A 14,866-nucleotide genomic window follows, 5' to 3' on the forward strand; every position below is an offset into this window, starting at 1 on the left:
CTGATGGCACAGAGCCTGCTTGGGATTCTCTCTCTCCCTCTCTCTTTTCTCCTCCCCTACTCATGCTCACTCTCTATAATAAATAAGTAAACTTTAAAAAAAAAGAAAATACAAAATATTGAACAAAAGAAGTAGCAATCAGAAGAATAGCCACAATGTGATTAGAATCCTCCCATGTATGTGCAGCTCCCAGTGCAGGCAAAACTAAGCTGTGCTGTTCAGGGACACATGCATACTTGGAGGCAGCAAGCAGTGTCACGTAGTAAGGTGTGTCTCTTACAATGGGTCACAGTCACAGTTTGAGAAACCTTATCTATTTTATTCCCTAATCCCTCTCTTTAGTTGTTTAAGATGTAGAAAGCTAATCTGTTTCCCATGACTGTGTACTCCTTAGGCAGAGGGCTGCTATAAAGTTGTCCACTCTACAGACACTGAGGACCTGTTTGTGTTAATTTCAAAGAAAAAATGAGCCCTAGTTATTTAATCAGCATGTCCTTAAATGGGCAAATACAGGAAATGTCATAGTGATTTGTCAGATCCTCTTCCAAATATTTTGGTTAGCTTCTTAAGAAAACTCTTCTTCCTTGTAGGTAAATGGAAGAGCTGGAGACCAGCTTATTGCAGACACGGAAAGCACACAGAATAGAACAAATGGTGGCAAGATGGCTACGGCGTTCCCGGGACAGCTCGGCCCGGTAAGGCTCCTGGGCCAGCAGAGATTTCTGTCTGTGAGGATCTGGCATCCCCGCGGGCAGAGCTTTCGCCAGTCTTGGCAGCACCCAGGGATCAGTCTCCAGTTTGCTTTGTTCTTACCCCATATGGTGGGGGGAAGCATAAACAGATCGGCAGTTTTGCCGGAGTGCCTTTCCGTCTGTCCCCTTCCACCTCTTCCCTTGGTGTCTCTCACCATGCACCCACAATGTACACTCACACCAAACTCATACACACATTTACAAACACTCGCACACAAATGGACTTACACACACAAACACACTTCGTACATACTCACACTCATGTGCACATACTCTCTGGAATATACTCACCCATATACTCTTGAACAGACACTCACACGTTTCTGTCTCTCTCTGTCTCACACACACCCCTTGTCTTAGTCCTTGATGTGAGGGTCAGGAGATCTGCTGTTTATACTCTTTCCCCGTCTTTGTTTCCAGCAGCTGTTCCTTCCTTGCAGTCCCTATTTCATTCTAAACAAAATAAAATGAAATCAAATACAGATCTGATTTGACTGCTACAAGAGAACTTAAAATATGTTCTGTTTCGAAGCGTTCATTTTCCATCTCAGATTTCCCATCTGGCCCTGCCACAGAGATGAAATATCATGTGTCAGGTGTTTCTGAGGCACACATTCTTCCAAAGGAACTGGAAACAGCTGTTGTGCTGCTGAGCAATAACCCTTGCTCAGAACCACACTGCCCTGTGTCCAAGGGCTCCGATCCTCACACACTGTGGTGAGATAAGGCTGGTAGAATTAGCCCCGTGTCACAGGTGAAACACCTGAGGCCCAGAGACAGACTTGTTTACGATCATCCCCACTCCGTGTTCAGAAATCTTTGATGGGTCCCTATTTCTTACAGGATACGTTTTAACATTTTTGGTTAGGCATTCAAGGCTCTCCGTGATTGACCCCTAGTACTTTACAGCTATTTGTCTTACTACTCTGCTTCATTCACATCATACTCCAGCTAAAATGAACTATTATTCATTGTTCCCCTACTATAAGCAACCCCTCTTCTCCTTTCACCCCTTAGACCGGGGCTCCTGTGCCAGATCCCTTCCTCCCAACTTCATGCATACAGAACCCACCCACAGTTCAAGGTCTGGCTGAACCATTGGGTCTTCCATGAAATGTTCCTTAGACTTAACCACTCCCATGGGACCCCATAGTATTTGATTGGTAGCATCGGCAGGGTGCTCCTCCTCATATGTTCAACTTATTTGAGCACATCTCTCTTTTTCCTTCTGGACAGTAGGCCCTATGAGCGCAGGGAAAGTAGTGGCCTCGCCTGTTCAACCCAGCAGTGATTGAGTTCCAAGAGAGTGATTGCAAGTGGTCAAGTAGTACTTGTGATGAATGGGGAAACTGCCAGGTACATCGCTTCCTAAAGTGAGTTCTGCAAACCCTAGTCCTATGTTATGCTGCTCCACTGAAGGTTTGGAAGTGACACAGCCCATACTCCACTCCCACCTACTTCTTGCATTTTGCACAGTGCATTTTTGCACATTAAAGGCCCTGAGATTCCTGCAGAGAAGAGACCTGTGTAACTTTAATTTGATGTTGCCTAAATAGTTGACCTTTGGTACTCTCTAATATCCTGCTTTTCTCACAGAATGTAAATAAAAGGCGACACTGACCTGTAGGAAGTTTTTTTTATCCAATGTCTTTTCTGAGATACCTTTTACATATCATAAAACTTACCCACTAGAAGTATATAGCCCAGTGATTTTTAGTATACATTTAGTATATGTACAGAATTGTGCATTCTGTGGTGCAACCACCACAATCCAATTTTAGTACGTTTTTAATACCACAGGAAGAAACCTCATACCTGTGAGCAGTCACTCCCCATTTGCCCTTCCCCCAGACCCAGGCCACCACTCCTATACTTGCTGTCTCCATGGATCTGCTTATCCAGGATATGTCACATAAATGGAATTATATAATACGTGGTCTTTTGTGTCTGGCTTCTTTAACTTAGCATTATGTGGACAAGTTTCATCCATGTTATGGCATGTATCAGTATTTCATTTTTATTGCCAAGTAATATTCCAGTATGGAATATTTTCTTTGTCCATTCATCAGTTAATATACACTTGGGCTGTTTCCACTTTGGGGCTAGTATGAATAATGCTGTTATGAACGTGTGTGTAAAAGTTTTAGTTGGAACATATGTTTTCATTTCTCTTGGGTATATACTTGGGAGTGGTATAGATGAGTCACGTGGTAACTTAGTATTTAACCTTTGGAGGAACTGGCAGACTGTTTCCAAAGTGGCTATACCATTTTACATTTCCACCAGCAGTGTATGAGGGTGCCAGTGTCTCCACGTCCTCGCCAACACTTGTTAATATCTTTTCCTTTTCTATTGTGGCCATCCTAGAATGGGTGAAGTGGTATCTCATTGTAGTTTAAAAAAATTTTTTTTAATGTTTATTTATTTTTTATAGAGAGAGGGAGAACGTGAGCGGGGGAGGGGCAGAGAGGGAGAGGGAGACACAGAATCCGAAGCAGGCTCCAGGCTCTGAGCTGTCTACACAGAGCCTGAGATGGAGCTTGAACTCATGAACTGTGAGATCATGACCTGAGCCAAAGTCAGATGCTCAACCACCCAGGCGCCCCTGAGCAAGATTTAAAGAAACATGAAGAGCTTAATGCAACTTGGAGCCTTCTTGGTGCTGGGTTTTATCCTCAGGGCTTAAAAATATTCCTTTCAACTTACCTTGAATCTTTTTTTTTTTTTAATGTTTATTTATTTTTGAGGGTGAAAGAGAGCAGGAGAGGGGCAGAGACAGGGACAGAAGATCTAAAGCAGGCTCTGTGCTGACAGCGCTGACAGTGGAGAGGCGGACGCGGGGTTCAAACCCACAAACCATGACATCATGACCTGAGAGGAAGTCAGACGCTTAACCAACTGAGCCACCCAGGTGCCCCTCAACTCAACTTGAATCTTAATGCTAATGAACACACACATACATGTTGTAGACACATGCACACACACACACACACACACACGCACACACACAGGCACAGATGTACTCACATACTTGTGTGCACGTATACACGTATCGTGACATCTTTGTGTCAGAAGCCCTTCCTGTTGGTTTTATATGTTTTCCAAATTTCCCTGTTCATTGCAACCATACAACTATTTCCTAATTATAGGGATGGCCTTACTTGGCCTTTCTCATATTCCTAGTGATATAGAAAGACCATTCCAGACAACGAGGTTGTTTTTTTTTTTTTTTTTTTTGACAACCAGTTTTTTATAGCTTCTTGACCCTAGACAAAAGTGGGGAGGTCTGAGAACAGGCTGGAAGGTTCCTGCACTGCACCTTCAGAGTTGTCATTATCTTCTGAATCTCCTTTTTAACGTAATAATGGAATAACTACTTCTCTCAACTGTAGGCCTTCACCCTGTAGCACTATACTCCCAGTGTCTACATTGCATGGTCCCTAGAAACTGCCGTTAAGTATAGTCCTATGATTACACTACACGCTACATTTCTGTCTGGTACAAACTGCTCCCTCTATTTCAGCCTTCTTTGAATACACTTTAGATTAAAAATCCACCTTATAACAGACTTTAGCTTTTAAAATCATTCAAGCTGAACACGTAATGCAGTGTTTAAACATAGATTCAAAATAGTTTCTCCACATCCTGCTGGACTCAAAGGTGAGATCTTTGTTGTTACAGCATAGAAGTAAAATATATTTTCTGATGTAACAGAGAGCAGATAAAAAGCCAGAGAATATCAGAAGCATAATCTATTTCCATGTGGTATTTTTTCCTTTTCAGCATTGATCAATTCAGTATGAACTAATGACCCATAAAATATAGAATTTGTCTACTCTAGACTACTTTCATGATAAATGTAACATGTTTTTTTTTTTTTTCTAGTCCTACCGTAGGCCAAATCCAGCTATCTGGCAGGAATTCCATTGTGGAGCCACAGGTCTTACGCTGTTCCAGTGTAAAATCGTAGAAATGATCTCAGATTTATGGTTCGAAGCCATTACAGAGGAACCAGACATAAGTTTTTGAATTATCAGTGCTCAGTTTGATATTTATAAGATGCTTCAGAGGAGGAAATTTTGCTGCAAAGATCATTTCCTTCAGCTCCCTGTCAAATATTAAACATTCTTTGTGAGGAGAGGCCATGGTTTGGTCATGTTCTCAAGCAATCCCTTTCCAAACAAAAGCTGAAATGTGGCCTGTGGGGGAAAATGTCAAATCCAGACTTTGGGCCAAAGCCACTGACACTGTGCAGGGATAAGTCAACACAGTGGGGCCTTGTTTGTCTACCATTGTAGAAGAACGTACCCTTCCCTTCCAAATGGAAAAATCAGATAACTGAAGACTACGCATTTGAAAAGCATAAGTTGGATTCTATTTTAACCATGTGGTAAGGTTTATTTTATCTTTTATTCTCCATGTGTCGATTAGCCTTACTATATGCCTAGCATTGAGTTTTGTACATGGGTCAAAAAAGACATGTTTTTTGCCACAAAAATCATAGCCTAGAGAGGACAGGAGCTTTCACGTCATTGCAAATATGTATATTTCAAAAAAAAAAAAGGAGTACATGTTCTGTGGGTGTGTTCAACAGAAGGAGATATTTATGCCAAAATCAGAAGATAGAATAGGGGTTGAACTTCTTTGGTAAATTTCTGGAGAGCGTATGCTCTCGGGTTATCGGGGTGAGTGAGGGAGGATTCTAGGTAAAGGGAAGAGCTTGTGTAAAAGCCAGTTAATTTGAAGAACTCCAAGGAGAGTAGTTTGACTAGAACAAAAATATCAAGAGAATGAAAGGCTTGGTTGTAGACACTAGAGGGGTGGGCAGGAGCTGTATTAAACCACATCAAGGATTTCGGATTGGTCCATTCAGTCAGGGGAGACATCCGAGCAGGGTTGTATTTATAAAATCAGTCTGGGTACTGGATGGAGAGTCATTCAGGAGAGACAAAAGTGAAAAGTAGAGAGACCAGTTTGGAGACTCTTGGAGAAATCTGTCTGCAGGACAGGTAATGGGGGCCTAAAATGGAATGCTGGTTGTGGAGATAGAAATGGACGTCTTTTGAGATCTTTAGGTGTTGTGACCGATCAGATAATAGGGATGAGAGCAGGGTAAAGTCAAGGATGCTTCCCAGGAGTCCTCATGATACCATTTATTGAGCTCTGGGACATGGAGAAGATGAGTCCTAATTAATCATAGGGCAGAGCCGTATATCCAAGTAAGCAAACAAAGGAAAATGACAAATATTGAACTCTGTTACTTACATTCAAGTGGTCTGCTGTTTATTAATGTTTATACGTACATTTTCACCTTTTGCCAGTCATTTGAGTTACTGTTTTGTATCCTGCTTTCTGTGTACAATATTTTGCTCATGTATTTACCCAATAAGTAAATCTTGCTGCAGAAAAATGATCTTCACTCAGCACTGTGAGAAATACAGAGGTGGGTAAAAAGTGGTTCCTACGTTCAGAGAATTTACAGACTATTTGGGGTAATAATATAAGGAATCAGATAGCTATCAATGCAACTTGAGGTGCCATAAGAGAGGGCCAGAGTTTTGAGATGAGAGAATTTATGTCTAGAATAATCTGAGTTCTCCCTTAGGAAGGGGGTCTGAACTACAGTTTAGAGGATGCTCTGAAAGGGTATTTTCTAAGCTGTGTTTCCATGTATGTCTAAAGTTCTTAGGCTTGTGATACTTAGGCTTGTCTTGGAGTAATTCTTCACTGTGCTCAGTTTATCTATCTTCTGTTGATTTAGTTTGAGTTTTTCCACTCTTCTAAATGAAGCTGTGATAAATATTTTTGAATATTTAAGAGGCTGGGTGTTTTGAGCTCATACTCTATTCTGGGACTTTACCAGGCCTGGGGAACACAGAGATAAATACCCTTGTCTTTTAGGAACTCATAGTCTAGTACAAATAATATTTTATTTTTTGTTTGGGGTGATTACTTTGAGGAATGGCAGTCAGAATGGTAACAGAAGGTCAAAGAAAATGATCAGATTTTAAATTCATATTACAGTGTCCCTGATTATTTTCTAGAGAAATTGAATATCCAATTTATATGGTCAGCCTTAAATCCCAGGGGTTTATTATTTTTATTTACATTTGGTTCTTTACTTGACATGTAATAGTACTCTGTAGCCCTTTTGACTGTACTTCTTTAATTAATAAAGTACATTCTCTATGTTATTTACCAATTTTATTTCTTCATGTACAAGTTGTCGATGTACTTAGTTTTAGCATGTGAAGTCTGGGTATTTACTGCATGTGTTTGTGCCTATTCTTCATATGTTTGTATTGCAGCCTTCCCCCACCCCCCGCCCAGAATTTTATTTTTTTTTAAGCTGATTCGCCTTATTTTCAACAGCTTTATTGAGATATAATTTGTGTACTCTACAATTCACCCACTTAAAGGATACAACTCATTGGTTTTTAATACATCCACAGAAATGTACAACCGTCACCGCAATCCATTTGGGAAGATTTTTATCACCCGAAAAAGAAACTCCATACATATTAGCAGTTGCTTCCCATTTCCTTCCAGAATTCTCCTGCTTTCAGCCCTAGGCAACTACTACTTTGTCTCTAAAGATTTGCCTGTTCTGAATATATCATGTAAGTGGAGTCACGTGGTATGTGTTTGTTTTTGTGGCTGGCTCCTTTGACTTAGCATAATGTGTTCAAAGTACATCCATATTTCAGCATGTATTCATATTTTGTTGCTAAATAATATTGTGCTGTGGAATATTTTCTTTGTTATTTCATCAGGTGATGTACATTTGGACTGTTTCCACTTTGGGGCTATTAGGAATATTGTTGCTATGAGTATTTGTATGCGAGTTTGTACGGACATATGTTTTCATTTCTCTTAGGGTTATATGTAGGAGTGGCCTTGGTGGGTCTTATGATTTTCAATGTTTAGTCTTTTGAGGAACTGCCAGATGATATCAGGGCTCCATTTTCTCCACATCTTTGTCAACACTTGACCTGTCTTTTTGGTTATGGCCATCCTAGTGAGTATAAAAAGTGGTATCTCCTTGAGGTTTTGATTTGCATTTCCATAATGGCTAATGATGTTAAGCATCTTTTCACATACTTACCCATTGTTGGTATATCTTTGGAGAATGTCCATGTAAATTGTTCATCCACTTTTCATTATTTTTCTTTTTTGTTTGCGTTTATAAGAATTCTTTATTCTAGCTGCAAGGTTCTTATCAAATATATGATTTGCAAATCTCTTCTCCCACAGTGTGGGTTTTTTCACTTTCTTAATTGGGCCCTTTGAAACACAAAAGTTTTTAATTTTGATGAAGTTCAGTTTATCTGCATATTCATTGTCCCTTATACTTTTGGTATCCTATCCAGGTCACAAAGATTTACTCCTATGTTTTCTCCTAAGAGTGACAATTTTAGCTCTTATATTTAGGTCTTATGATCCAGTGTGAGTCAATTTTTGTTTATATGAGGGAGAAATTACAAGCTTTTATGGCTTAAAGTTTTCCTTGTGTTTTCCTATTTTGTTATCCAATTTTTTAAATTTATTTGTATTTATGTGTGACTGAGGGCCTGGATATTGCATTTGATTTAAATATAAAGACTGACAATTCAGTTATTGGAAAATTTTAAGTATGTTTGGACTGATATGCTCTCTAAATATGAAATACACACTGGATTTTGAAGGCTTAATCTGAAAAAGAATGCAAAATATCTCATCGATTTTGTTGTTGTTGTTGGTTACATGTTGAAGTGATAGCATTTTGGATATATTGGGTTAAATAAAAAATATGTCACACTTCGTTTTACCTGTTTTTTTTCCACCATTTCTCATGAGGCTGTTAGAAACCTTACGTTTTACATATGTGACTTGCATTATATCCCACTTGGCCAGCACTGTACTGGGAGCTATACTACAGAGTCTTTGAAGAAGGGGGCCCCGATTTGGAACCCCCTTCCCAGTTGTGTGATTTTAAGTAAAAGTCTCTCAAAGGAAGATTCAGTCTCCTTATCCATAAAATAGGGATGATAATTACACCCACCACACAGGTTTGTTGGGAAGGTTAGGTGAGTGAGCTATGAAAATGTTGGTTCACTCCCGGGTACTTGCTTAATAAATATTATTAATGATTATCACCATTGCTGTTACTGCTACTTGTACCGTCACCAATACATCAAGTTTTTTTTTTTTTTTAAATTCTGGAAGAATTTTTGACTGATATATTAAATCCATATTTTTGTTTAGAACTTAACATTTTTATTTTTTGTTAAAAATTTTTAATGTTTATTTTTGAGAGAGAGACAGAGCATGAGTGGGGGAGGGGCAGAGAGAGAGGGAGACACAGAACCCGAAGCAGGCTCCAGGCTCTGAGCTGTCAGCACAGAGCCTGCCCTACACGGAGCTCAAACCCACAAACTGTGAGATCATGACCTGAGCTAAAGTCAGACACTTAACTGATAGAGCCTTACAGGAGCCCCAGTATTTTTATTTTTTAATATTTAGTCTTCCCAGCCAGGAATCCAGCATAACTTTAGCCCAATCCTTGTGTCTTCCTTCAATACGTCAGCTGATTAAGAATACCTAGCACCTAGGGGCGCCTGGCTGGCTCAATTGGTGGAGCGTGCGACTCTTGATCTTGGGGTCGTGGGCTTGAGCCCCACGTTGGGTCATAGAAATTACTTAAAAATAAAATCTTAAAAAAAAAAAAGAATGCCTAACACCTAATATACATCCAGCTAATCTGTTTTAATGAGTTATTGAGTGCTTTTTGAAGCTGTGTTTTTTCATCCTGCAACTCCACTCACCTTACTTTTTTAGCACCAGCAGTTCTCGTTGTTGATCATTTTGTAGGTATCATCATCCGTTTAAAAACAAGTGGTGCCTTCCATTTCCTGTGCTTATTATGCTTCTAACTGTTTTTCCTTCTCTGATAATGATCACACGCATTTTTCCCCCGCAGCATTTAATGGGAGTAGTGTCTAGGGTATCCTTCCTGTTGCTTTTTTAAAAGCACGTAAATGTTAATTTTTGGCTCTCAGTATAGTATGTTATTATTTGGAAAGGCCCTTTCATAGCTTTAAAGGTTTTTTTTTTTTTTTTTTTTAATCGGGAATAACTATGGGCTTTATTCACTATACATTTATTCACTATACATTTCCAGTTTTCTGTTTCTTCCCTGTCGTTAGGTCTGCCTGCTGGCACTTCTCAGTGTTACCCATGTGCTTGCCTAGAAGAAATCCCCTCTTTGCTTCTAAGCTGTGGGGGGTCAGGTCATCATTTGTTCAGACAGCCTGAATCAGCTCAAAGCTGGGGTCTGAGGAGCTCCTTGGTGGATAACGTGCATGAGGCTTTGTACTTGGGGTTGTCACATGCATTTTGGTACCCTGAAGCCATTTTGTTATATTTCCTGATCCTTGTTGAAGTTTGAGATCATTATAAATGACAGGTGATTTTCAGATAAGGGACGTCCTGTTGCATTAGACAGAGTTTCTGACAGTGTTTGGTAAATGGAGGAGAATAAATGATAGGGCTTAGCTGCAGAGCCCCGGGGGGACTGTTACTCCTCCACATTTCTGTTGTTTATTAATAATAATAAGCACCTCATCCCGTCACCATTTGACCTTCCTCAGAAAGGACCACTGACTCTCAAAGGGGAAAAAATCATTTGCCACAGACATAGGAGAAATAGCTTGTGACTTGGTTTGTGGTTTTGAGAGAGACAAAGCACAGCTTTCAACTTACCTGCTTTTAGACGTATAGAAAACATATGTTTTTAAAGATTACTGTAGAGGGAGTCTGAAGACCAGCTGGCATTTCCTACTGGAATCCTCACAGTTTACAAATTTGAAAGGGAAGTGAAATTCATCTCAAAGCTAAAAAGGAAACAAAATCACCAAAGAAACAATCCATCTATGCAGTTAGTCAGCATCAGACATCCAGACTGAACGGCTCCCCGATCCTGTTCACGGTCGCTGTTTTTCCTCTTCTGTACCTCTGCTGAAGCACTGCCTCCTTCCTGGAATGCCTGTCCATGCATCCAGGCATCCACCCACGCAGCAGCGGCCATTGAACATCTTCTGGGTGCTGGGATCTGGGCTGCGTACACATACCCTCAACATCTCTCAAGGTGCAGCTCCAATGCCCCCTCTTGTGGGTTCCTCCGCAAAGTTAAAACTGCTCTCCCCTTCTCTGAGTGCCCATAGTATGTCATTACTTCTCTTTTAGAGGCTGCTGCTGTTCCACTGGGTGTTTTTATCCCCTGATGTTTGTGCCTGATCTCTGTCACGAGGAGAGTTGGGGTGTGCTCAGCTTTGCATCTTCCTCTTCCAGGATGCCTAGGGCTGTCCCAGTTTGTGACCACCACCTAGAATCCACCCCCTCTTTTTTTTTTTTTTTTTTAATTGTAAAACTCTTTCTCTTCCAGGGCTAAAGTTGCTGTAGCCGATGGGCCTCCCGGGATCTCAATCCAGACCCTCACCCCTATGAAACACACAGTAAAAATAGACAAAGACGCCCTCCTCCAGGACTATGGATTCCACATTTCCGAGAGCCTACCCCTCACAGTCGTGGCTGTCACAGCAGGTAGGGGCTGACTGGGAAACAAGAAAGGAGTTTGACTTCTGGGGGTGGCGGGGGAGAAGTAGTCCTGGATCTCGTCCCATCTCTCTGTCCTAGAATGTAATTTCGAAAATGCTACCCCAGGAAGTTAGAAAGGGCACATCTAATTCTGACCTAATTCTGTCTAGAGCCTTGTACCTTCCTTTGGTGTGGGGAGGGAGGAAGCCGCAAGTGCACTTGCTGATCTGAACCCCAGGCTCCTGCTGGCCTCAGCCAGGGTTTTGCCCACCCGTGGCTCCCTGGCCAGTCTCAGGGCAGTGACAGTATTTGGATGGATACGCTGGCTCTTCTCTCTGAAACCCTGCATGCTCCAAGCTGGGGAGAGTTTCTGGCCAGAGAGTAATAGAAATTATTGATTTGTTTTCACTGAGTCTTTGTAAAATATAGGCTGTATCATGGTGAAGAAGAACAGGCTGAAAATGTCTAGTGTTTGTTTTCATACATCAGCTATGTATTGATGTGAGATCTGGGTCTAGTTAAAATCTAATTTTGGTTTACATATACACGCATACGTGCGCGAGCACACACACACATCACATAGTTTTTTAGAGGTGAATGTAATAGATTCACTTGCCAGCCCTGTTGATTCAGGGGGTTTCTGCTAGTTTTCTTTCCCAGGACAGTCTCCTAATATCCCTTGAAGGTGATGGGTGGTAGGTATATTATCCACATTTTGTAAATAGGGAAACAGACTCATGCGAGCCCAAAGCTGGCTGAGGAGTTTGGAGGTGCGGGGAGTGAGCTGGTGCCCTGGGGACTGGATCAGCCTGCCATTCATTTGTGCTGCTGTGACACCTGGGGTCTGGGCCCTCCTGGCATGAACACCAATTACTTCTTCTCTGTCCAACAGGAGGTTCTGCTCACGGCAAGCTTTTCCCTGGTGATCAGATCCTCCAAATGAACAACGAGCCTGCCGAAAGTCTTTCCTGTGAACGAGCAGCCGATATACTGAGGTACTAAATTGCCTCCATTATCCCCAGAGTTACACAGATGATCACAGAGCAAAGATGGGTGACAGGACAGGAATGACATAATTGATCTCCTCGTGGTTTTAATAGGGACCAGGCTCCTTTAAAGTGGCAGTAGCTGCCTCATTTTGGAATTCGGTTACACCGTGCTCCCCTTCATCTGCCTAGAGAAGTGACAGAGGGACACAGGGTGCTGTACTATGACCCCCCCTGCTATGCTAGACACTGTGCCAGGCTCTGCAGGGAAGGTAGTTATGAATAACACGTGGACGCTACCCAGTAAGGATTTCTAGGGTTGTTGTGACATATGCCAAAGATCGAACCAAATTGACTCTAAACCTGTCAGTTCTTCTTTAATCCTTTTGATAAATATTCTTAAATGCCCTTGGACACACAGCCTGGTTGGCATATATGTAGTCTCACTGACCTGGCAGCTGCCGCCTTCTCCCTGTTGGCGTTGTGACCTGCGTCACTTCCTGCCTGGACCGTGATCTCTCTCAGAGCAGGTACACGGTGACTGCTCAGTTGAACGAGTGAAGATAGTTAGCACCAATTGCTGACCCTGGTTTTAAGACAGAGGAACGTAAGTGACGGAAGAGGAGAGGGCTCACGGACATTTCATAGGCACCTACGGGCTTTGTCTTTCAAATTTTTTGACACTGTTTTGATGACTTTAATATAAATATTAGAAATGAGAAACAGAGTTCCATGAAAGCCAACTTGAAGATAGTTAGATGATGCCTCTTTTGTGAGTGGGGTGGTTTTCATTTCCCAAGGCATATCATGCACAGCACACACTGAATAATAGGTAATAGAAAATCAGAGTAAGAGAAAATGAAAATACAGGAAGCACGCAGTCTCACTGTGGAGAGACAGGCATACACAGCTTAAGATTTATAGAGAATCCATCAAAGTTGTAGAAAATAGAAGCCTTTCAACCAAGGCCAATATTGCTTCAGGATGACCAGAGAATAAATTGAGTGGGTGGGGCAGCCTCAGGAAAGGATTTGATGATTTCATTCCAGAATATGACATATGGTTATGGAAATCATGAAGTGTGCTTTCCCAGTTATTGGGTGATTTTCTCAAAGATGATCAATGCCAGCAAATTAAGTTTAGATTTTCAGCGATACTAATATTTCTGCCAGGCTAGATCAGACTGTGACTAACAAGCCAAATTATTGTCAAACTAAAGTGGTAGACTGGCATTTGGGTGGTTAGGTAACATTGAACGCAGTCTGTTTACTGAGCACCTTCTCTGGGCAAAGAGCCTGGTGGGGCAAAGAGTCTGCTCCCCAGACACCTGCAGGCTGGTAGTGCGGAAGTGCCTCACGCTCACCCCTGTGAGGTTGAGGGCAGACAGTGGGTCAAGAGGAGCACAGGAAAGGGGTTGTAAAAGCTACAGATTCCTCCAACTTGGGGGGAAGTGGTGGTCTGAGAAAACAGAGGTCCAGAAGTAATTCAGCTGTACCTTTAATGCTGGGTAGAATTTGGCCTTGAAAGGTGGATGGAGGTGGAGGTTGATCCAGGCAAAGGAGTGATAAGCAGGAACCGCTGGGTGAGGTGCGGGGGTGGGGATGCTGAACAGGTCAGTTTGCCTAAGACACCAGATGCCTAAAGGAAGCTTCTGGGAAGCAAGGCCCACATGGTGGAGGGTCTCCAATGCTGACACAGCAAGTTCAGGTGTTCCTCTTTTCCTGGAAGGGTGAGCCCTCGAAGACCTCTCAGCAGGGAGGTTACTTGAACCATCTGTGCTCTCTGCCATATACTGCATGTGGGGATCCCAGGACTGCTTTATTTTTTAGCTTAGTTCCCAGTGTCATTGCCACTTATAAAGGGAAAAATCCAAGCAAAACACTGGCACAACAAAACCTCTCTAATCCCTCCAAATATCTGTGAGGCCTGAATGTCCTTTTGAGAGCACTTGGACCTTGGTTCATTGTAGATTATCTCGGGAAAGGCCTGCTCTTATGGAAAATGGAAATGAGGCAATCCCCAGACACAGCTGCAGGTTGATTTTACCCATTTGAGGAAGGAACACACCAGCAGCAATTGGCCTAAATGCTCATATTGCAAGAAGTCAAATGGAATTATTTTGCAAATGGCTTCTCTATGTAGCAATGGCAAAGAAAAAGGAAAATATGGATTGATTTCCAGTTCTCTCCTCTAATACAAGATGCAAGTTAGGCCGTTGTCTGGTTGACTTTTATCATTTTTGGAATCTAAGACATAATAACAAGACAGAAATGTATAGTATCTTGATATGTGATTCGGCTCATTACACTGACCTTGTGTGCCCAAGCACCACAAACTGATTGGCTTTTACCTGATTTATGTGAAATACACATTCATTCATTCATTCATTCATTCGTTCAATTTTAGTGAAATGTTTAGCCTAAGTTGTTTGAAAAAACAACCTGAGTTATCTGTGTTATTACTATGTTTTCTCTTAAAAGTTTTTTTTTTGACATAAACCTAGCTAATGGTCATACCAACTATATGAGTTCCCCATCATATAGACTAAATTAA

At 41.6% G+C, this 14,866-nt stretch overlaps 1 protein-coding gene across 10 annotated transcripts in view; it reads left to right on the forward strand.

Moving 5' to 3' along the window:
* Positions 1-14,866, forward strand: part of FRMPD1 (FERM and PDZ domain containing 1) — a 139,924-nt gene that overhangs the window by 89,165 nt on the left and 35,893 nt on the right. For 9 of the 10 annotated variants that reach the window (XM_040481720.1, XM_040481719.1, XM_040481718.1 and 6 more), the window contains 3 exons: positions 591-695; positions 11,176-11,333; positions 12,220-12,322. In XM_040481720.1, coding sequence (XP_040337654.1) covers positions 595-695; positions 11,176-11,333; positions 12,220-12,322 — 362 coding nt within the window. In that variant the 5' untranslated portion in view covers positions 591-594. Of the gene's footprint in view, positions 1-590; positions 696-4,637; positions 5,143-7,204; positions 7,373-11,175; positions 11,334-12,219; positions 12,323-14,866 lie in introns of those variants that run through there. The other variant, XM_040481725.1, reaches the window with a different exon arrangement.

This window comes from Herpailurus yagouaroundi, unplaced genomic scaffold (assembly GCF_014898765.1).
Source record: "Herpailurus yagouaroundi ecotype Mexico unplaced genomic scaffold, PumYag 160, whole genome shotgun sequence".
NCBI classification, from domain to species: Eukaryota; Metazoa; Chordata; class Mammalia; order Carnivora; family Felidae; genus Herpailurus; species Herpailurus yagouaroundi.